Source organism: Myxine glutinosa, chromosome 4 (assembly GCF_964187855.1).
Source record: "Myxine glutinosa chromosome 4, kmMyxGlut1.1, whole genome shotgun sequence".
Lineage (NCBI taxonomy): Eukaryota > Metazoa > Chordata > Myxini > Myxiniformes > Myxinidae > Myxine > Myxine glutinosa.
Genome location: NC_136264.1, coordinates 134,365,946 through 134,387,689, shown reverse-complemented (window position 1 = coordinate 134,387,689; position 21,744 = coordinate 134,365,946). Strand labels below are relative to the sequence as shown.

At 43.2% G+C, this 21,744-nt stretch overlaps 1 protein-coding gene across 2 annotated transcripts; it reads right to left on the bottom strand.

The window, feature by feature from the left end:
- Positions 1 to 4,810: 4,810 nt before the first annotated feature.
- Positions 4,811 to 21,176, bottom strand: TMED2 (transmembrane p24 trafficking protein 2). Of its 2 annotated transcripts, XM_068113501.2 has the most exons (5): positions 21,013 to 21,176; positions 20,665 to 20,843; positions 8,159 to 8,354; positions 7,851 to 7,958; positions 4,811 to 5,806 (listed from the first exon to the last, which is right to left on the bottom strand). In XM_068113501.2, the coding sequence occupies exons 2-5, from the start codon at positions 20,830 to 20,832 to the stop codon at positions 5,682 to 5,684; spliced, it is 597 nt and encodes a 198-aa protein (XP_067969602.1). In that variant the 5' UTR covers positions 20,833 to 20,843; positions 21,013 to 21,176; the 3' UTR covers positions 4,811 to 5,681. The 2 variants fall into 2 exon arrangements, with proteins under 2 accessions (XP_067969602.1, XP_067969601.1); XM_068113500.2 differs by having other exon boundaries at positions 20,665 to 21,176.
- Between the last annotated feature and the right edge of the window lie 568 nt (positions 21,177 to 21,744).

The window sequence follows — 21,744 nt, the reverse complement described above, 5'->3', positions numbered from 1 at the left end:
CATCAGCAAAAAGATAGAGGGGATTTTCCAGAGAGTCGGAGAGATCATTGACGAAGACCAGAAAAAGCACAGGGCCCAGAACACTGCCTTGGGGAACCCCAGCCTGAACAGGAAGGTGAGATGAGAGAAACCCATTCAGGGCCACACATTGACTACGACCAGAGAGGAAGTCCGCAAGCCACGCGTGGAGATTTCCATGGATACCATAGGAGGAGAGTTTGTTGAGCAGAGCGGGGTGCCAGACCATATCGAAGGCACATGATATGTCAAAGGAGACAGCTCTAATTTCCTGTTTGACATTGAGGACCTCCATCCATTGTTGAGACAGCAGAAGCAGCATGTCCAGAATAGAGTGACCTGGTCTGAAACCAAATTGATGATCAGAGATCAAGCCATTGGAGAAGAGGAAGAGGAGAAGCAATGATGAAGAAGGCTTTGACATCTGAAGCAATGATGGATTCAATGATTTTGCTGATAATTGGGAGCAGGTTGATTGGTCTGTAGTTGCAAGGATCTGTTTTTGCACATTTTTTATGTGAATCGGTAATGTTGGCTGATTTCCAAGCTGATGGCAGATGACCTTGAGCAAAAGAGAGGGTGAAGAGAACAGTGAGAGGGTGTGAAAGAGCAGCATAGCAGGATTTTAGGACCCGTGGGCTGATGTCGTCTGGTCCAGTTGCAGAATCAGAGTCGAGGATTGACAGAAACTTCTCCACCTTGTCAGGAGAGAAAGACACAGAGTCCAGGAGCAGCTGGGTACGACGGGTACAGAGAGGGACGGGTTTGGGACACAAGATTTCGAGGCACACAGAGTTGAGCCATTCAGCTTTTTCACGTGCAGAGTCAGCTGTGTCGCCGTTTGAAGTAAGGGAGGGGATGGAAGGGGAACAAACACCCGAAACAGATTTGACCAGACACCACCAGGATTTGGAAGAGGGAGACAGGTTTGAGAGTTCAGTCTTGAGAGTAGAGATATTGTTTCCTGGCTCTCCTGAAGGTGGACACACTTGTTCCGGGCTTTGTGAAAGGAAATGAGATTTCCTTCCGTTGGATTTGCCTTCCAGGAGGCGAAGGGAAGTTGTTTCAGGGCAACTCACTCCCCACAAGATTCCATGTGCCATGGGCGGCAGGAAGGGTATGACAACTGATGACGAGATGGGATAAATCTGTGCATGAGAGAGAGCAATTTACTTTGGAAGAATTCCCAGGATGAGTTGATGTCAGAGGCAGTAGAGATGGGAGACCAGTCCAGATGATTGATGGCTGCTTGAAGACCGTGCCAGTTGGTCTGAGTGAAATGCCACTCAGGGATGCCAAACAAACTCAATGCCAAAAATTGAAACGTGGCAATGAGCCACCTTTCAATTTTGTTACACTGAGCAGTTTCAGAGATATGGAGTTGCAACCTCATTCCAAGATGGCGCCTGTACCACGTGACCTATAATGTCATAATTATCATGAAAATATGCCACAGGAGGAGGCGCTCCTATGGAGAAAATGTCGTGCCCATCAGACGAACAGTTGCAGAGAAAAAATAAATTCATACTGATTGGATGAAGCATTATACTTGTTGAAATTATGACATCATAACGATGACGTCGTCATTAACATATCTTATTCCTCATGGTGCGTACTTGACAATGAGCCATGTTTCAATTTTTTTCATGGGGCGGTTTCAGAGATAGAGGTGAAGTTTTTCCAAGATGGCGCCCGTACCATGTGGGATATGACGTCATAATTATCACATTCTACAGGTGGAAGCGCTCCTATGGTGAAAATTTAGTGTTATTCGGACCAACAATTGCAGAGAAAATTTTTTAAATGGACTGGATCAAGCGTTGTACTTGTTGAATTATAACGTCATAATTAAGGTAAGAATGACATCAATAACATATCTTATTCCCAATGGGGAGTACTTGTCAACGCACCATGTTTCAATTTTTTCTATGGAGTTGTTTCGGAGATATGGAGGTGCAACTTTTTTCGATTTTTCCAAGATGGTGCCTGTACCACGTGACCTATTTTTTTTTTTTTTTTTTTTTTTGTATACAAGATCGAGGCTCGTGAAAGAGCGAACATTAATCACACAGAAAGACAAACCGACACATAAAACATATAACATAGGGAGCGGTAGACAAGATGGGGAGAGAGGGGGAAGGACACAAACACAACATTTGAGAGCAGGGACCGAGAGACATGGAGACATCGAGAGATCTGAGGGCGAGGGCTTTGGGGGGGGGGGGCGTGGGAAGGGGGCAGTGGGAGAGGTATAAAACATATGGACACTGCCAGGGCTTCCAGGAAAGAAGTTGGAATTTCAAACAAGGTGGATCTGGGGTGAATTAGCGGGGGTAGAAAAGATCAAGGTTTTGGATGGGGGAAGATAAGAGATGGTGGTGAACAGCTGTTTTAAAGACCTGGAGGGAGGAGTGGGATTGAAGGGAGTGAGGGAGTTTGTTCCAGAGGCGGGAGAAAAGAGGAATGAAAGAGTGAAGGTGAGCGGAGAGCCGAGATTTCGGCAGTTTAACCATCAGAGGGTTGCTGGCAGATCTTGTGCGACCTGTAGGAATATTTGGGGGACAGAGCACAGAGAGAGCTGGGGGTGCAAGGCCGGAGAGGAGTCGGTAGAAGACAGAAAGACCACCTACCTGCCTGCGGTGAGTGAGTGAAAGGCCCTCAGAGATAGCTTCATCGCGGGAGATTCCAATAATTCTGAAAGCTTTGGTTTCAACAGCGTGAAGCCGAGCTAGGTGTGAGGCAGGAGCACCGGCCCATAGGGGAGAACAGTATTCCATTGAGCTGCGGATGAAAGCCTTGTATGTGGTGAGGAGCTCAGGTGTGCCGAGGAAGGACTTCGCACGACGGAGGATGCCCAGTCGGCGACTGGCTTTGGAGGCCAGCTTGGAAATGTGGTTTTCCCAAGAAAGATCATGGCAGATAGTGAGACCCAAAATCTTGAGCGACAGAACTTCTTGGAGAGGATTGTTGAGAAAGTAGATGGGAGGGTTGTCCAGTCGATCTTTTCGGAGAGACATAGTAAGAGTGTGAGATTTGTCAGGATTGAAAGACATGTTCCACTTGTTTGACCAGTCTGTGATTTTGTCCAGGTCTTCAGAGAGTGAGGAGGCAGCAGACTGCCGATCTGAGGGAAGAGGAATGGAGCGGCAGAGAGTGGAGTCATCAGCAAAGAGATAGAGAGGATTTTCGAGAGAGTCAGAGAGATCATTGATGAAGACCAGAAAAAGCACGGGGCCCAGAACACTGCCTTGGGGAACTCCAGCCTGAACAGGAAGAGGAGATGAGAGAAACCCATTCAGGGCCACACGTTGACGACGACTAGAGAGGAAGTCCGCCAGCCATGCATGGAGATTTCCATGGATACCAAAGGAGGAGAGTTTGGTGAGCAGAGCGGGGTGCCAGACCGTGTCGAAGGCACGTGATATGTCGAGGGAGACAGCTCTAATTTCCTGTTTGGCATTGAGGACCTCCATCCATTGTTGAGACAGCAGAAGCAGCATGTCCAGAGTAGTGACCTGGTCTGAAACCAAATTGATGATCAGAGATCAAGCCATTGGAGAAGAGGAAAGATTTCATATCAGAAGCAATGATGGATTCCATGACTTTGCTGATAATTGGGAGAAGGCTGATTGGTCTGTAGTTGCTAGGATCTGTTTTTGCACCTTTTTTGTGCAAAGCGGTGATGTTGGCTGATTTCCAAGCAGATGGCAGTTGACCTTGAGCAAAAGAGAGGGTGAAGAGAACAGAGAGAGGGTGAGATAGAGCAGCAGAGCAGGATTTTAGGACCCGTGGGCTGATGCCGTCGGGTCCAGTTGCAGAATCAGAGTCGAGGGTTGACAGAAACTTTTCCACCTTGTCAGGAGGAAAGGACACGGAGTCCAGGAGCAGCAGGGTACGACTGGGTATGGTGGGTACAGAGAGGGATGGGTTTGGGACACAAGATTTAGAGGCAAACACAGAGTTGAGGCATTCAGCTTTTTCACGTGCGGAGTCAGCTGTGTAGCCGTTTGAGGTAAGGGAGGGGATGGAGGGGGAACAAACACCAGAAACGGATTTGACCAGACGCCACCAGGATTTGGAAGAGGGAGACAGATAAGAGAGTTCGGTCTTGAGAACGGAGAGATATTGTTTCCTGGCTCTCCTGAGGGTGGACACACACTTGTTTCGGGCTTTGTGAAAGGAGAGCGTACGTTGTACGTGTCAAATTATGACATCATTAACATATCTTATTCCCCATGGGAAGTACTTGAAAATGAGCCTCGTTTCAATTTTTCCATTGAGTGGTTTTGGAGATATAGAGGTGTAACGTTTTTCCAAGATGGCGTCTATACCACGTGACCTACGGTCATAATTATGAACAAAAAATTATACAGGAGGAGGCACTCCTATAGCAAAATTTCATGTTAATTGGACCAACGGTGGCCGAGAAAGTGATTTTTTTTTCAATAGACACGCACATCACACGTACGTACGTCGTACGCCCCACGTATGCAACTGAATGCCTAACCCTGTTTTTCGCTTCATGAGTGCAGGGTAAATTTCATGCTATACATCGTTTTTGGCTCTCTCACAATGGTGAAGAATCACTTAAAATTCTAGTATCCGGATCCAGGTCTTCACCAAAATCTAATCGATTCGTCCTCGTCATACACCAACCTATCAAACATGTTTCATCCGAATCCATCCACAACTTTTGGTGGCAGAGCTAGAGAAAAAAAAAGGAATCCATCAATCTGAAAGCCAGAGAGATGTGCTCTATTTACAAAAATAAAAGGATCAGACCAGAGACAAATACTTTAAATAGAAAAAATTTATTTCATTTCATCCAATCAAAAAAACAAAAAAAAACAAGCAGAAATAAACATCAGACAGAAAAATCTGAATCTTAAACATTTCAGTAAATCCCAAACTGTGCTCAAACTCAAACCTCCATTAACCAGCACAAGCTCCAGTTGAGCAGGAACAGGATGAATTGAAAATGGCAACTCAATAACAAAGCATTTTGACATAATGGAATTTCATTGTTTCTGAACAAGAGGGAGAAAAGTAAAAGTGAAAACAAGAAAATCAGCAAAAAACAAATAAAGGCAATTCATTTTTACAGAAATAAAGACAAGCGAGAAACAAACCTCCCAACTAACTGGTGGCTCATGTTCCACAAACAAACCTCAAACTTAACTTTAGACCCATTGTAGAAATATTCTGCGACTAGTGATTGAAAATTATTGTTTGAGCCAACCAACTACATCGCAAGCCAGGGAGTGGAACATCCAATGATGAGCATTTGCTCACATGAGTGACGCAAAGGTACAATGATTGTGGAGAGTTAGAGAAGTTAGGTTGGAGAGGACCAATCGGCAATGATCAAAAGCATGAACACTCGGAGGTTGCCTCAACAACAAACCATACATTGCAAACTGTTTTTGGATTGTTGGATGCATGGATTGTTCACAAAAGGTTACTTACCAACCTTTGATCAAAATCAGAGTTCTCGGTTTTAAATACGGACAAAATGATTGGATGACACGAGCTGAATCAGGAAAAGCGAAGTGGGTACAAGCAGTGCAGTCAGCAAATACGAGGCTGGGAGGTGGTGAGCAGGACAGAAGGAGGACGGTAATTCGAGTTGAGAAAAAACCCCCAGAATAAAAGAGGACGGAGGATTAAACCACTCTGCGCACCTCAAAGAAACGTTTGAGGTAGTATATCTGTCCAAGAGTCATGGCGATAAGAACGAGGGCCTCGAAGAAGGCCCACATGACCACGCGGCTGTTCGTATTATCGTTGACTGCACACGCGCACACAACAGGCAGAGAAGTACAGTAAGAAAAATTCTGCTCTCACTCCTTTTACTTCACACAAAAAGATTTTTGCTTGATAAAGACTCCCGTCACGAAGGGAAAAGTCACTATGGAGTGTAGTACGTGACGAGTGGCGTTTCAAATTTGAATCATTCAATTTTCAACTGGTTTATGGGGAGATAATTACGTGCGAGCTCAGTGTCAACACAATTCACACAGGGATGGGACAGAACATCGACGTGATATTCATGTTGTAGATGTAAGCCGAGGGAAATTAATTTAGGAATTCCTCTCTACCACCCACCCTGATATTGGCCGATGTAATCATGGATCTGTCCATCTTGTTCCCCATTAGAGTATCCTGTATTAAATCATTCAATAAATTTGTGACGACATCTCCATTTAATGTTTCCGTAACGATGCATGAACTACATAAACTGTTGTGGAGATACACTCTGCTTTTGTGACATCTGCTTTGACCATCACAATGTGACATTTGCACATTGTAACCCAATTAAAACATTTGCATGAATAATCAAAAGGTGTTGTGACCCCACATGTCTGATGTCCCAACAAATTATTGTGACATTTTTAGTGTCCAAAATATAATTAGTCCTGTTTAAGTGTAGGATGCAAGTGCGTACCAAACTCACCTTCTTTCAACTAAGGATTCTCAAGAAAGAAAATGATCTCATAAATAACCTTTGCACCAAATATGTGCTCAAGTCATGTCAGCCATACCTCCATTATCAAAAAGAGAAGGCATACACACAGCAAATTTATGAGATTATTCATAAATTTGGGGGTCAAATGGGTTAGGAATGACCGGGATGGTAGTGGAGAACTGAGCAACTCATCCTTAAAATATCCCATACGGTCTGCGCCTCAGATAGCCTCTCCTAATCAAACTCCTACTGCATGGGTTCTCGTGCTGACCCGTTTTCAACTAAATGTGGAGGTGAGAAAGGCGGGTGTCTGGCGCCTTAAAACCAGGCTTTCTCTGGGTAGGCAGAAATCGTTAGCCTTGGCCGGCAGTCTGCCTAGGACAACTCTGATCCCAAACCTGGGTGGGTGATACTCGTTAGCCTTGATCGGCAGTCTGCCTAGGAGAAGGACAACTCTGATCTCAAACCCGAATGGGTGGTACTCATTAGCCTTGATCGGCAGTCTGCCTAGGAGAAGGACAACTCTGATCCCAAACCTTGGTGGGTGGTACTTGTTAGCCTTGATTGGCAATCTGCCTAGGAGAAGGACAACTCTGATCCCAAATGAGATGGAGAGGATTGTTCTGTGAAGAGACATCTTTCTACATTTGTCTTGTTTCAGTGCAAGGGCAAGTTGTTCTGCTTTTGCCTTTTGTGTAGCCCCCACCTCAAGTGGCCTTGTAGGCTTTGTGGCGGGCAAAATCCCATTTAAAAAAAACAACAAAAAAGCAAGTCTCTTTCACAACAGGAGCAACATCACCGTGGACCCACAAACTATTCAGTGTCTACGAGTGCAAAAAAGCATCTTTCATTTACAATGGGCCAGATTTACCTCGGCTGGTAGGACATTCTAAAAGGTATACTGTACACTTACATGTGAGCCGTTATCCTGGGTTTTAATCACAACCAAACTATAAACTGTCATCCTGATGTTGCGCATGCAGGGGGAGGCTGCAATGCATGAGCCGTCCATTAGATTGATGTTAAGCTGGGCATCCTGTAAGCAAGTATTCGTTTGTGGACGTTAAACATCCCAGTGTCTTTTGTGAAGTGTCGGCGAGCTATCCCTGGCATGTTGGCCAAATTCTAAATTCTGCCTACTCAGTAGAGTATCCTGGGTGCAAGTGGCGATCCATCTGGGATTGTAACCTTAGCCAATAAATTGCTTCAGCAGAACCGAGGCGGTGTATTGAGCATGGTGTACAAGACAAGACAAATTACCGAAGATAACTAGAAGTAATTTATCCATACAGGTATATATATATATATTTAATTAACCCCTTTCCACATATGAAACACAGAACCATTGAGAACTTTTAAAACGTACTAGCACGGTGAATTCTATCCCGTACAGCCATGTACTCCTGTTCGTGCTTCACTGCAGTCATGGCCACCGCAAGTTCATTGATCATCTCTTCCAGCTTATTCTGGTGAGCTGGGAGAGAAAATACAACAAATTAAAACTCGTCACTCTTCTTACCAAGACCTTAATCTTCTCACACCTCCTCTACATACACCCAACATTACCACTGCTTTACACTTTACAGACTCCATCCCAAATTAGTCAAAACCGTCTCATGGGCAATAATTGATGTAGATCCTAATAAGCCAAGCTAAAGTTCCAACCGAGCGTACCTTCAGTATCTGTGTCACCCTCTTCACGTGGCGCTTCACCCACATCAATAGAAAACATAACGATTTTGGGAGTCATGGTGGACATCTTGTTTCCAAAGCAGAAGCGGTACGCACCATCTGCATGCGCTGAAAATGTGTACTTCCCGTTTGACTCACGGTCACCTTTGTAGATCTCTCGACCATCTGGGCCCGTTATCTGCACAACACAACCAATATAATTGTGTAAATCTAGCGGATATGTCTATAAAGGACGAGACGGCAAAAACAACAATCCCCTGAACTGAATAAACAGATACAACAATCCCGTGCCAGTCGGGCTTAAAGCGCCACCCACCGGAATGCAGCGACTCATTTGGCATAGCAAACACTGACAGAAGTCTACTTTCTACTAGCCCCGGCAGAATAAAAGTTGCAAGTAAATGTAGATAGTGTAGGAAGAATTGAAAGACATCGTTAATTATGCTGACGAGGTGTGATGGCATGAGAGAGAGAGAGAGAGAAAACATCACAGATGGGTATTATCTACACGAGCACACACTACCACCCTCTGGTTGGGTTAGGAGGATCCTTCTCAGCCCACCTTTGGTGGGCAATGTACTGCGGTACAGTCTTGGAAATGTACTTTATAATTTGTCATTTTTGAAAGAAATGTTATTAATCACAACAAATCATACTTCAAAAAAGGAAGATGACTTGCAATACCAGATATCACCAAAGGTAGTGCTATTTCCGGAACACACGCACACATGCACCTGTTTCATTACAGATAAAGATAGATAAAAACACATAACAAGTGAACTGATTGGGCACCAATGTTCAAAGTTACACATTCCACAACCATGCAAATCAAAGGGTTAAATTTTCAAAATGTTACAAGTCTTATCTAATAATACGCTTGTTCGTGTGTGTTTGTGCGTATATGTCTGTCTGCAACAAGCCTTCCCACCGATTGGTTGGAAAGCTGCCCTGACTCCACCCACAATTGTAACTTTGATTGATATTCAAGATGCTTCACAAAGAATAAAATTAATTTACGTGAATTTATTAACACAATTAAGCTACTTAATCACATTAAATAAAAATTACACGGATAGACAAACGACCGACCGTAATAAACCATGACCTGCCGGACATCCACTTCCTATTTTGATTGAAGTTTCCATGGAGAGGTAATGGCATGAGGTAATGAATAAATATGTAATGGCATTATACCAATTCACTCCTTTGCTTTGAAGAACGGGAATAAAGGGGGAGGAGGGTGTTATGTCTATGTCTGGTTGAGGACTTTGGGTGGTGAGGGGCCTTGAAGACAGATTTCAATGTTTCGGCCACCATGTTGGTGCTCACTGCGATGCGAAGGCAAATACGCCTCAGAGCTTTCATGTTCACAATCCCTATATGTATTCTCTTCATTGTAAAACTACCAAAGTGACAGTTCAAAGGATTTTGAGCCGATAGGTGTTACGGCCTTGTGAAGGTTGGCCTCAGCGATCGAGACAATGGTCTGTTAACTTATGCACTCAAATAGCTATGTGGCATTCTCTCAAGCAGAGATTAAACCCATGTCATTAGAAATTTGTCCGAGGCCATTGTTCAGTTTTAACAAGGTGTGTATACAGTGCATTCAGACCCCTTCACTTTTGTCACGTTTTGTTATGTTGCAGCCATGTGCTGAAAGCGTTTAAATTCATTTTTTCCCTCATAAATCTACACTCAATACCCCATAATGACAAAGAGAAAACAGGATTTTAGAAAGTTTTGCAAATTTATTAAAAAGAAAAAAACTGAAATATCACATTTGCATAAGTATTCAGACCCTTTGCTATGACACTGGAAATTTAGCTCAGGTGCCTCCCATTTCTCTTGATCATCTTTGAGATGTTTCTACACCTTGATTGGAGTCCACCTGTGGTAAATTTAATTGATTGGACATGATTTGGAAAGGCACACACCTGTCTATATAAAGTCTCACAACTGACAATGCATATCAGCAAAAACCAAACCATGAGGTCGAAGGAACTGCCTGCAGAGCTCAGAACCAGGATTGTGTCAAGGCACAGATTTGGGGAAGCCTACAAAAAAAATTCTGCTGCATTGAAGGTTCCCAAGAGCCCAGTGGCCTCCATAATTCTTAAATGGAAGAAGCTTGGAACAACCAGGACTCTTCCTAGAGCTGGCCGCCGGCCAAACTGAGCAATCGGGGGAGAAGGGCCTTGGTAAGAGAGGTGACCAAGAACCCAATGGTCACGGGCTGAGCTCCAGAGATCCTGTGTGGAGATGGGAGAAACTTCCAGAAGGTCAACCATCACTGCAACACTCCACCGATCTGGGCTTTATGGAAGAGTGGCCAGACGGAAGCCTCTCCTCAGTGAAAGACACATGAAATCTCGCTTGGAGTTTGCAAAAAAGCACCTAAAGGACTCTCAGACTGTGAGAAACAAGATTCTGTGGTTTATTACAAATGTGATATTTCAGTTTTTTTCTTTTTAATAAATTTGCAAAACTTTCTAAAATCCTGTTTTCTCTTTGTCATTATGGGGTATTGAGTGTAGATTGATGAGGGAAAAAATGAATTTAAACGATTTCAGCATAAGGCTGCAACATAACAAAATGTGAAAAAAGTGAATGGGTCTGAATACTTTCTGAATGCACTGTATATGAATCAGGAATATGACATTTGGTTTCATGCCATTTATTGCCAAATATATTTTCCACATATCTCGTGGGATTGTGAGTTGGAAAGGTGACCGTGATGGGTGGGGAGGGAGTTTGAAGGTTTGAAGTGGGGAAAGGATTGGCATTCTCTCAGGCAGGGCTTAAACCCATGTCCTTATAAAAGGCCTTTGTCTGAGGTTCCTTTTAACAATGTATACATGCATCAGGAAGATAATTGGTTTCGGGTTATTTATCGTCACATATTTTCCACATATCTCGCGGGATTGCGAGTTGGACAAGTGACTGTGACATGTGGAGAAGGGGTTTGAAGACGGAGTGGGGGGAGGATTGACACCTTAGGGTTGAGAGGGGGAATGTGAGGACTTGGTTTTGGGAGGTGGAGGTTAAGGATTTGGGGGTTTGAGTGGGTGGGAGGAGTTGAGGGCTTGAAGTCACATTTTCCATTGCATGGAATTTCCACGGGTCACTGGTAGTAGGGTATCATAAAGGGAATTTTGTGTAGTTTCCAGATATTGGGTTGATGTTTACATTTTGCAGAGCATTAAACAATAAATCCAACTGATTGCAATAATTTGGTGATGATAGGATTTTTCTTGACGTAGTGTGCAACTTCTGTCAGTATAATAATTGTTACATTTTATTTCCCCACAATATTATTAATTTAATGAAAAAAACACTGCCAATGTACGTCAGACATGAAAAATGACATTTTCCCGACTTGTATAAAAATACCAAATGCCAAAACCAGGACGCAAAGTACATTAAAAACCCTCTAACTATACACATGTGAACCTGAATTTCCTTCATCACCTTTAGTTCATAAGAAATCTTGGGGTCAGACGTAAACGTTTTATGTACCAAATACTGACAATCGCATATTTAAATATATTTTATCCAAACGAGTACAAAACATCTTCGACAATGCACAGAGTAGAATAGAAGTCTCGACAAAAGGCTCCATTTCTGGAGAGATACATACTGCGCAATGCAACGTGATGTCACAACGCCAGCAGATTGTCAATGAGCCGCCACATTGGAACACGCCTCACCACAGAACCGGAATACAGTGAAGTAGAGCGAAATAATGTTCAAACAGCATCGACCTCAGAATAACAAAGTGACAGTGACTGTGTGGAGGACATTGTGGGCATGGAAGGCTTAGACAGGTGCAGACGTGGACATTGTGAAGAAATACCTACAGCACAGGAAAGTGCGTGTTGCCAGGAGTCAAGGACTGTGATTTACCATAGGATCCATTGAACAAAAAGGACTGTTCTTGTGTAACTTTAATTCGGTAGTCCATAATATAGTGAACCCAGAAGTGTTAGTTGCTCTTTTCATGAACTTATTGATGGAGAACAGGTCGGACGAGTTGGTGTCTGATACTTTGGAGAACAGGTTTTCCACTTGTTTTTGCAGCTTTAAGTTGAACAATGGTTTGATACACTACACATCTTATACCATTGGTTTCTGTTTCACGTCGTATCCTCATCGATCAGCCTGTCTTTGTTGCTCCGTTTGAAAACACCAAGGCTCAAAGTGGACTTCGCAAACGATTATTCCTTCTGAAATAAAATTTGTTAATGGTATGACCAGTTCATATATTGTGAACCCACTTCATTGCCAACTCTCTCCTCTGGATATTTATCCACATTTGGGATCTGGATAAAGCTTTTACTGCACTTTCCTCTCTCATTGACACAACTGTATACCTCACACTCAGACATTTTGCTTTCAGTGCCAGCACTGTGACTTCATATTCTCACAAAATCTCGCTCACGCGATAGCCCAATGGTGGCGAACACTATACATGGACTCACAATCTTTATCACTCAATACTTCTTAAAATACGTAAAATATTAAAAGCAAAGTTTCAAGGAAAATTAGAGAAGAGGTATTTTCTACTCATGGACTTTCTTCAAAGCACTGGGTTTCATTGCAATTTCATCACAACTTTAAACAGTTATAGACCTAAAGTTAACTATTGTAAGAAATGTGTAATACAGGATGTATTCATGTTGAAATACATTTTTCAATAAGGCTGCGGTGTATTTGATTAGAAATCGAAGTTGTTATATAATTTGGTCATTTTATTTTTGATGATGCCAAACATCACCACTTACTGAGTATTGCACTAAAAGGCAAAAATCTAGCGTTCAATTGGATCATGCAAGTCTCCATAACACTTGCGTTCTTTTAGAATCACACAAACTGTTCTGCAAGGACAGTGAAACAGTTTTGCGAGTCACGGCCTAAGCATGTGAAGTTGCTTGACAAGATCCCACACTTGGGGCAAAATTTATGGAAGGCGTTTAGTGAGCGTCTTGCTAACACATGCCTCACCCTTAAATACTGACAAAAACGTCGTTGTCCGTGTACAGAAAATTGCACATCTAAACAGCAATTTACGAAGGGAGACTGCAGTTCTAACTACACCATTTTTAGCCGCGTCGCAGACGCTGCTCATAGAGTGCCCTCTGCTGTTGTTCTTGTTCTTCTTCTTCTTCTTCTTCTTGTTGTTCTTGCAGAGAAGACAAAACCTCAAAGCTCCATCCATTCTGGGAACCATAGCTCCACCCATTGTGGGAGAGGCTTCATATAAACAAATATCCACCATCTATCTATAATTCCAGTAATCTCTGTACGTTTGTACGTCTGTACGTTTGTCTGTGACCGCTGTTTCTCGACAACTACCGGTCCGATATACTTGAAACTTGCCAGGTATATTGCTGGGGACCCGAGGATGTGCCTTTTCAAGGTTTGAAATTAATCGGACAAGTACTTACCGAGCTATGGCGATTTAGCCGTTCGCCGTTCGCTTTGCCGTTGCGAATGGACCAAACCATTCATGTAAATAGAGGGGGGGGGGGGGGGTTCTGTGGTCGTTCGCTTTGGCTTTGCGAATGGACCAAACCATTCATGTAAATAGAGGGGGGGGGGGTTCTGTGGTCGTTCGCTTTGGCTTTGCGAATGGACCAAACCATTCATGTAAATAGAGGGGGGGGGGGGGGGGGGGGGTTCTGTGGTCGTTGCGAATGGACCAAACCATTGTTTTTTTTTTGCAGTTTTTTTTTTTTTTTGCAGTTTTTTTTTTTTTGCAAGGAACGGGCACCCACGTACGGGCACGTCCTAGCTTATATATAGTACGGGCATGCCCTAGTTTTATTAACTCGCATAGCTTTGAGGCCTGTTTTGTAGGCCCATGGTGTCTTGCTCTCTCACACAGTTTTCTTTCAAATCAAATTCGATATATCATTTCATTTTTCACAGTCGCTAACATAGTTTTAGACTCGGTTGAAAAAAAACGGGAAGAAAATCCGATGAAAGTTGCCCTTTATAGAACGAAATGAATTCTCAAAGGCCTGTAACTTCAAGTCCATTGAGATATATATTTTTTAAATCGCGGCATGGTCAGTCATACACCGCCCGAAATAACAGACGGGAAAATGCCGAGATATATATATTTTGTTTAAATCGCCGCATGGTCAGTCATACACCGCCTGAAATAACAGACGGGAAAATGCCGAGATATACACAAAGAATTAAGTTAAGCACCCCTACACAACGAATTAAGGTAAGCACCCCCTAATATATATTCTTTGTGTATATGTATACATTGGCATATATTCTAAGGTATGTGAGATCAAATAATGATTGGTATGACATTAGCAATTATCCATTGATGAAATTGAGTGATCAAAGTGAAAAAAAGTGATTGGTTGAGTCAGTGATCCGATCACGTGGGTCCTACACACGTTATTGACGCAAAGATCGCTAGAGGTCTTCTCAGAACAATGACTGTACGTTAGAAAACATAAACGTCATCCACACTGTCCGTGATGGACCTATAGCTCCATACTTAAATTGAGGTGAAAATATGCCTAAAATTCCCAAAAATTTTCACCTTAAATTATTCAGAATAAAATATTGAAAACGGCATGATTGTTATGTTTTTATGTGACCATAATATCACTTCTCCAGAAAATATAGCAATATCATGGGTATATTACACTGTTTTGACGACAACAAACTTGTAATGTGCGAGGTTGTAAAAAAACGGGGGGGGGTGCTTAACTTAATTCTTTGTGTATATATTAAAAATTCGTCCATTTGATGACAATCGTCACGATGAAATATTTAATTTATACGTCGTCACAATAATGTGGAGAGAGGAGCATAGCTTCGTTCACGTGTCGCCACACACGGGAAATTGCCGAGATATATATTTTTTTAAATCGCGGCATGGTCAGTCATACACCGCCTGAAATAACAGACGGGAAAATGCCGAGATATATTAAAAATTCGTCGCCACACACGGGAAATTGCCGAGATATATTTTCACTTTGCACAAAAATAACATCAAGTAATCAAATCAATAGGAATGTCCTGTGCCTATAACATCGACGTTATAGGCACAGCTGCATCTAGGCATTGTGTAACATCGACGCGGCTTTTGTTTTAATTAAAACTTTTTGTACTTGTTGCCTAATGTTTGCTTCAAGGCCTGAAACGCACTCTTAAACGTGCCCTCACCCATGTAAAAGTTTCTCTGTTGTTACCTCCACCACCAAAGGTGGATGGAGGCTATGTTTTCACGCCTGTCTGCCTGTCTGTCCGTTTGCCTGTCTGTCCGTTTGCCTGTCTGTCCGTTTGCCTGTCTGTCCGTTTGCCTGTCTGTCCGTTTGCCTGTTTGTCCGTTTGCCTGTCTGTTTCAAACAGACAGACAGGTCCGTTTACCTGTCTGTCCATTTGTGTCTGTCCATTTGTGAACAAAATATCTCAAAAAGTTGTGGACAGATTCGGACGAAATTTGGCAGAGATGTAACGTATGTGACAAGGACGAAATGATTAGATTTTGGTGAAGATCTGGATCCGGATCTGGCTAGTAGAATTTTTTAAGTGATTCTTCACCATTGGGAGAAAGGGCCAAAAACTATACACAGCAGGATATCTCAAAAATTTGTGGACGGATGATTTTGATTAAAATGTTATTTTGTATTGTGATTTTCTGGTCTACCTTGGGATACAAAACGTAAACTGTTCACCTGGCGGAGGTATGCTCTCTACTGAGTGCCGTTCTAGTTCAATCTGTATAGTGAGCACATCTTAATGAAATTAAACTTGGATGACAGACAGAAAGAACAGAATATGGAGAGACAGAATGCTTGCGAATCGGATATGAGAATTATTGAATTTTTAAAGTGATTCTTCACCATTGGGAGATAGGGCCAAAAACGGCACATAGCAGAATATCTCAAAAAATTATGGATGGATTTGGACGAAACTTGGTGGACAGGTTTTGTGTGTGACAAGGACGAATCGATTCAATTTTCGTGAAGATCTGGATCCGGATCCGGCTTTGAACGGGTGATTAATGGGTGATCACATGATTATCAATTCTACACAGTCTACCTCTTAAACAGCTTTCGTAAAACCTGCCCAATATGTCCGTTTATACCTACCATGAAAACATCAGGCTCATCGCACGCTCCCTCCCCTCTCCTTAAAAAAATCCTGCACAATCAACATATCTGCTTTCACAGATACAATTCTCTGTGATACCAATTTGAAAGAATGCACGACTCTGGGGTTCTGCAAACAAGGACAAAACTGAACAATTCGATACAGCTGCTCAACAGGACTTGTCAATTACATACCACCAGTAGCAGACCAGCGAAGGAATACATAAAGTTGAAAACACAGCAAATGCCAAAAAAAAGGCTTTTTCAGAGATGCAACACCGATTGAAGCAATTCTTGAGTGATGCGCATGTCAAGAGAAAGCAAGCTGCACACATGGATCGTTTGAATGATGCAGTAGACTGGGAACCGGTTGTCTTACATGTGGACTTCTCTGAGAATGCTGGTATGTACAACCAGAACGAAATCCAAACCAGTCCACTGGAACTGAGGCCAAGCAACGCTATTCGCAGTCCATGCTTTGATTGAAGCAAAGTCAAGCACATAAAGCACGGTCATTTTGGATGAGGATCAACAAAGCAAGTTGAGTGCATCGCACACAATCTCTTGCATCAAGTAGAAGTATCCCTCCATAAAAAGAAATGGCCTTCTCCGATTGAGCCAGCTCACAATTCAAGCAACACTTCCTCTTCTCAAACCTTGCTGTATGGGAGCAGGACTTTGACATCATGCTGAAAGTATGGTAGTGTGACATACTCTGTCGGGCGATACATCTGCAGTGGGATCAGATATGCTGCAACAACAATCTCCGGACTTCTTTGAAACAGTAGTTACACTAAACCCAAGCATTCACATACAATCAATTTCCAAGAACATCATACAGTCACGTGAAAAAGTAAGTACACCCCATGGAAAGTTTTGACTTTTTCAACATATTTCAACATACAGCTATTTGATCTTCATTTCAACAATATTGATAGATAAAGGTGATATAATAGAACAAATATAATGAAACATTTACATTTTGTAGTCCATTGTATAATTTAAATAAACAAATGCAAATTTCGCATGTGGAAAAAGTAAGTACACCCCTACGTTTATCACTACTTCAAATACCTAAAATTAGAATCAGGTGCACCAGCTCAGGTGCAAATGATTAGAACATCATTAGAGAGGAACTCAGAGGAACCTGTCTTATTTAAACCTCAGACATTTAGTTTGGTTTGCGCTTTGTTGTTGAAGTGTGCGGCGTCACCATGCCTAGATCAAAAGAGCTCTCTGAGCCCTTCAGAAAGAAGGTTATAGATGCCTACGAGTCTGGGAAGGGATTTAAAAAGATCTCCAAACAATTTGAAATCAATCATTCGACTGTCCGGAAGATCATCTACAAGTGGAGAAGATTCCAAACAACTGCCAACTTGTTCAGGCCAGGCCGCCCCAGCAAGTTCAGCCCGAGAGCAGACCGCAGGATGCTGAAAGAAGTCTCTAAGAACCCCAGAATGTCATCACGGGACCTACAGGTAGCTCTTGCCACTGTTGATGTCAAAGTGCACGAGTCCACCATTAGAAAGAGGCTGCACAAATTTGATCTGCATGGGAGGTGTACCAGGAGGAAACCTTTGCTGTCCAGAAAGAACATCAGGGCAAGACTAAAGTTTGCCAATGAACACCTAGGCAAAGACCAGCACTTCAGGAACAATGTGCTCTGGACAGATGTGTCAAAGGTTAGAGCTATTTGGTCACAGTACCAGAAGACATGTTTGGCAAAAACCAAAGACAGCATTTGACCACAAGAACCTGATACCAACTGTAAAGCATGGTGGTGGAAATATTATGGTTTGGGGCAGCTTTGCTGCATCAGGGCCTGGGCAGCTCACCATCATAGAATCCACTATGAATTATTCATTGTACCAGAGGGTGCTTGAGGATAATGTGAGGCCATCTGTCGGAAAGTTGAAGCTCAACCGAAGGTAGACCTTGCAACATGACAATGACCCTAAACATACCAGTAAATCCACCAAGGAATGGCTGAAAAGAAATAAATGGAGGGTTCAAAGCCCGGATCTAAATCCCATCGAGATGTTGTGGGGGGATTTGAAACGAGCTGTGCATGCAAGAAACCCCTCAAACATCGCACAGCTAAAAGAATTCTGCACGGAGAAGTGGGCAAAAATTTCTCCCAGTCGATGTCAGAGACTGCTAGACAGTTATTATAAGAAACGCCTACTTGAGGTTGTTTCTGCCAAAGGGGGCAATACCACCTATTAGAGCCAAGGGTGTACTTACTTTTTCCACATGCGAAATTTGCATTTATGTTTATTTAAATTATACAATGGACTACAAAATGTAAATGTTTCATGATATTTGTTATATTATATCACATTTATCTCTCAATATCGTTGAAATGAAGATCAAATAGCTGTATGTTGAATTATGTTGAAAAAGTCAAAACTTTCCATGGGGTGTACTTACTTTTTCACGTGACTGTATAAGAGAAACGGGAAATGTTGCAGGCTCATTGGAGCATCGTACCAGTTAAAAACACTCACGAAATTCCCTTCGTCATGCCAAGGCATACACATTACCCGATTGTTACTGATACATCCGTTTCCCTCCAATTAAAGCAGGTTTCAATCAAAGAATAACCCAAAGATGATGTCAATGATTCCATGGAATTTCTAGAATCCATGGATGAATTACTGGATGATCCTAGAGAAAAGGCAGAACAACGGCAACGTGGGGATTGGGTACATGTAACATGAGGGCAACAACTTCCCTGGAGAAGTTGTGGAGTTTTGTTAAACACCCCACTGAGTGCAATGAGAAAGGCGCCGCCATTATTGTGACGTTGCTGGTACCCAGAGTGCTCCGGGAAGTGATATCACTTCCCCCCTAAGCTCAGTGGATGTGTTAAGTGCTTGTTTCGTCAGCATGTCCAGAGATGGTGGTTAGGGTCCAGATGCATATGCGACCTATCAGTGGGATACAAAAGCGAACTGTTAAGCCTGCCAGAGGTTTGTTCTCTACCGAGTGCCATTCTAGTTGTTTCTGTGAATGTGCTCTTGTATTGACCCACTTTAGACCCCAAATTTACAGCTGTATCAATTTAGTCAGTTATTTAGTTTCAGTAAAAGAGCCTGGTGTTGGCTCAGCGGTTAGGGTGCCGGCTTGGGATCCTAGGATACTGGGTTCGAATCCTGGTCGATCGCTGAATTAACGCCAGGGAGGTTGACTCAGCCTGTCAACCTTCCGAGGTCGGCAAATTGAGTACCAGTTCACTGGCAATTCCCTGTGTGTCGCAAGAGGCGACTAACAGGGTTGGCGGCAGGAAGGGCATCCGGCCATAAAACATTGCTTTAAAAAAGTGACCATGGCCCCGAAAAAGGCCAACCCCGCTCTGCGGGGAAAAATGGCCTCTAAGGGTGGCATTTAGTTTCAGTAAAGATTGTACTCCACTTCAAATTCTCATTGTAGACCCACCTGTACTTAGCTCCTCGACCTTAGACCCTTGTATAAAAAAAGACCCTAGGTCTAGTCATGAGCACAAGAGCCATAAAGATTTTCACATTTCTGATAAAATTGGCTGATGCAGCTTATAGCTAGCTGATGCCACAACCAGGTCACCGAATCTACACGTCTCCGGTTTGAGGCTCAAATACTGCATGCTCTAACTGCTGAACAGAAACATGACCGGTGTATGGAAAAGGGTGAATGAATGAATGAATGATCGTTTTAAGGCCATTTTTCCCCGCTAGAGCAGGGGTTAGCCTTGCGGGCCCCATGACAATCATGGTTCCCTGTTTGAGGCAATGTTTTTATGGCCAGATGCCCTTCCTGACACCAACCCGTAGTCGCCTCTTACGATGCGCAGGGACACGCTGCACCTATTCTAAATCGGGGTACACAGTACACACCGGGATCATTTATTGGCCGGTGTGTACCCCGATTTACAGATACACACCGTTTATGGAAAATGGTATGTAAGGAATACTGTTTATTGGATTGGACCTTCCCTGTACACAAAGTACATGTCCTCATTGAGGTCTGCCAGGCTGGTGCAGAGATACAGCATTCACTGTATGTCTACCGTCGGTTCCATTGCAGATCTGACTATAAACTGTCACCCTGGTGCTTCACTTCAGTGGAACATCAGGTATGGGCAGTCGGTTCGTGAAAGACTTGGAAGAGGAAATCCTTCGCCAGTTGACCCCACAAGAAACGTGGGAATAATTTGGTCCACTCAAGTCGTCGTAGTTGCCACGTTGTCTAACACAACGTGTACCGTATCACGTATGTTGTAATGTTAACATTTACTGAGGGAGACAACCGGAAATACTTTAACCTCCGACGTGTCTTCCTTCCCTCATTAGCAATAGCATTAAGATATATATATACACACGCAAGAAGCACCTCCACGTCGATGTCCAGGAACCCTCCTTCAGCCACCTCGAACATGAAGCCCAGCTTGGTTCCGGGCGCCACTCGCTCGTAGAAGCACTCGGAGGCGTGCGCGTCCACACTCACGAAGTACGAGCGGGCCGGGGCGGCCAGGGCGAGCAGCAGCAGCAGGGGAGACATGACGAGGCCGGCTGGGCGGGGCGACATTCGGACAAAACGAGCGACGGATGCGTCGATCGGACGACACCAGACAACAAGCAAGATGTAGACAGAAAAACAAATAAATACGAATAATCCGCTACAGACGCGCACAGGTTGTGGTAAATGCGGCCGTTAAATAAGATATCTATCTGTACATACACACAACCGACGAGGTAAACACGAATGAAGACTCGAATATAAAACCGTTTTAACCGATGAAACGCGGTTTAACACAAAACGTCACGACTCGAAAAGGCCCCAGAGACTTCAGGGCTCAGGCCCGCCCACTCGCGCTCACGGGGTCACGTGCTCCTTGCTTTTCTGATTTACTTCATTTTGTTCATCAAGATTCCCGCACAACCTGTCTATTATTTACATATCTCTCACAAAGGCCGCTATATTAATTTTATAATTATAATAATAATAATATTGTATCCAACCCGGATGACACGTGTCCCTCGCTCGCTATGTGCGTTTTTATTGGCTGCATTTAAAGCACGTGACCGGATGGCGGATACCCACGTTGTCGACAATTACTGTACACTGTACAGTTCCTGAGTTCCTCGTTTGTGTAATATTATTTGTATTTCCGTTTATTTACATCGCGTTTGATCGTTTCAAACTACACCCATCAAACAATTATTTGAAATGTATATATTAGTCACGTGTTCGTTCGCAACCAATAGGGTTAAGTCTTTACGCGACGTTGGATAATAATCGCAATGTTATTGCCACGTTGCATAATTTTGACCAATCAGGTAAAGGCGGAAACAACGATCCAGCAGGTAATACCAATTTGCATCAAATTACCGGGGTCGACCTGTTTGGGTTTGTGAAGAGTGAGTTTCGGCTGAGAGTGAAGAAGAAGGGAGTTAAGACGGTAGTAAATAC

Excerpts from the sequence above, each read along its gene's own strand:
- TMED2 (XM_068113500.2), bottom strand. The coding sequence starts at position 20,859 with ATGTCGCCCCGCCCAGCCGGCCTCGTCATGTCTCCCCTGCTGCTGCTG. Across the intron at positions 8,355-20,664 it reads TCCTGGACATCGACGTGGAG|ATAACGGGCCCAGATGGTCG; the intron begins GTGCTTCTTGCG and ends TGTGTTGTGCAG. Across the intron at positions 5,807-7,850 it reads GGATAGAATTCACCGTGCTA|TCAACGATAATACGAACAGC; the intron begins GTACGTTTTAAA and ends GCGCGTGTGCAG.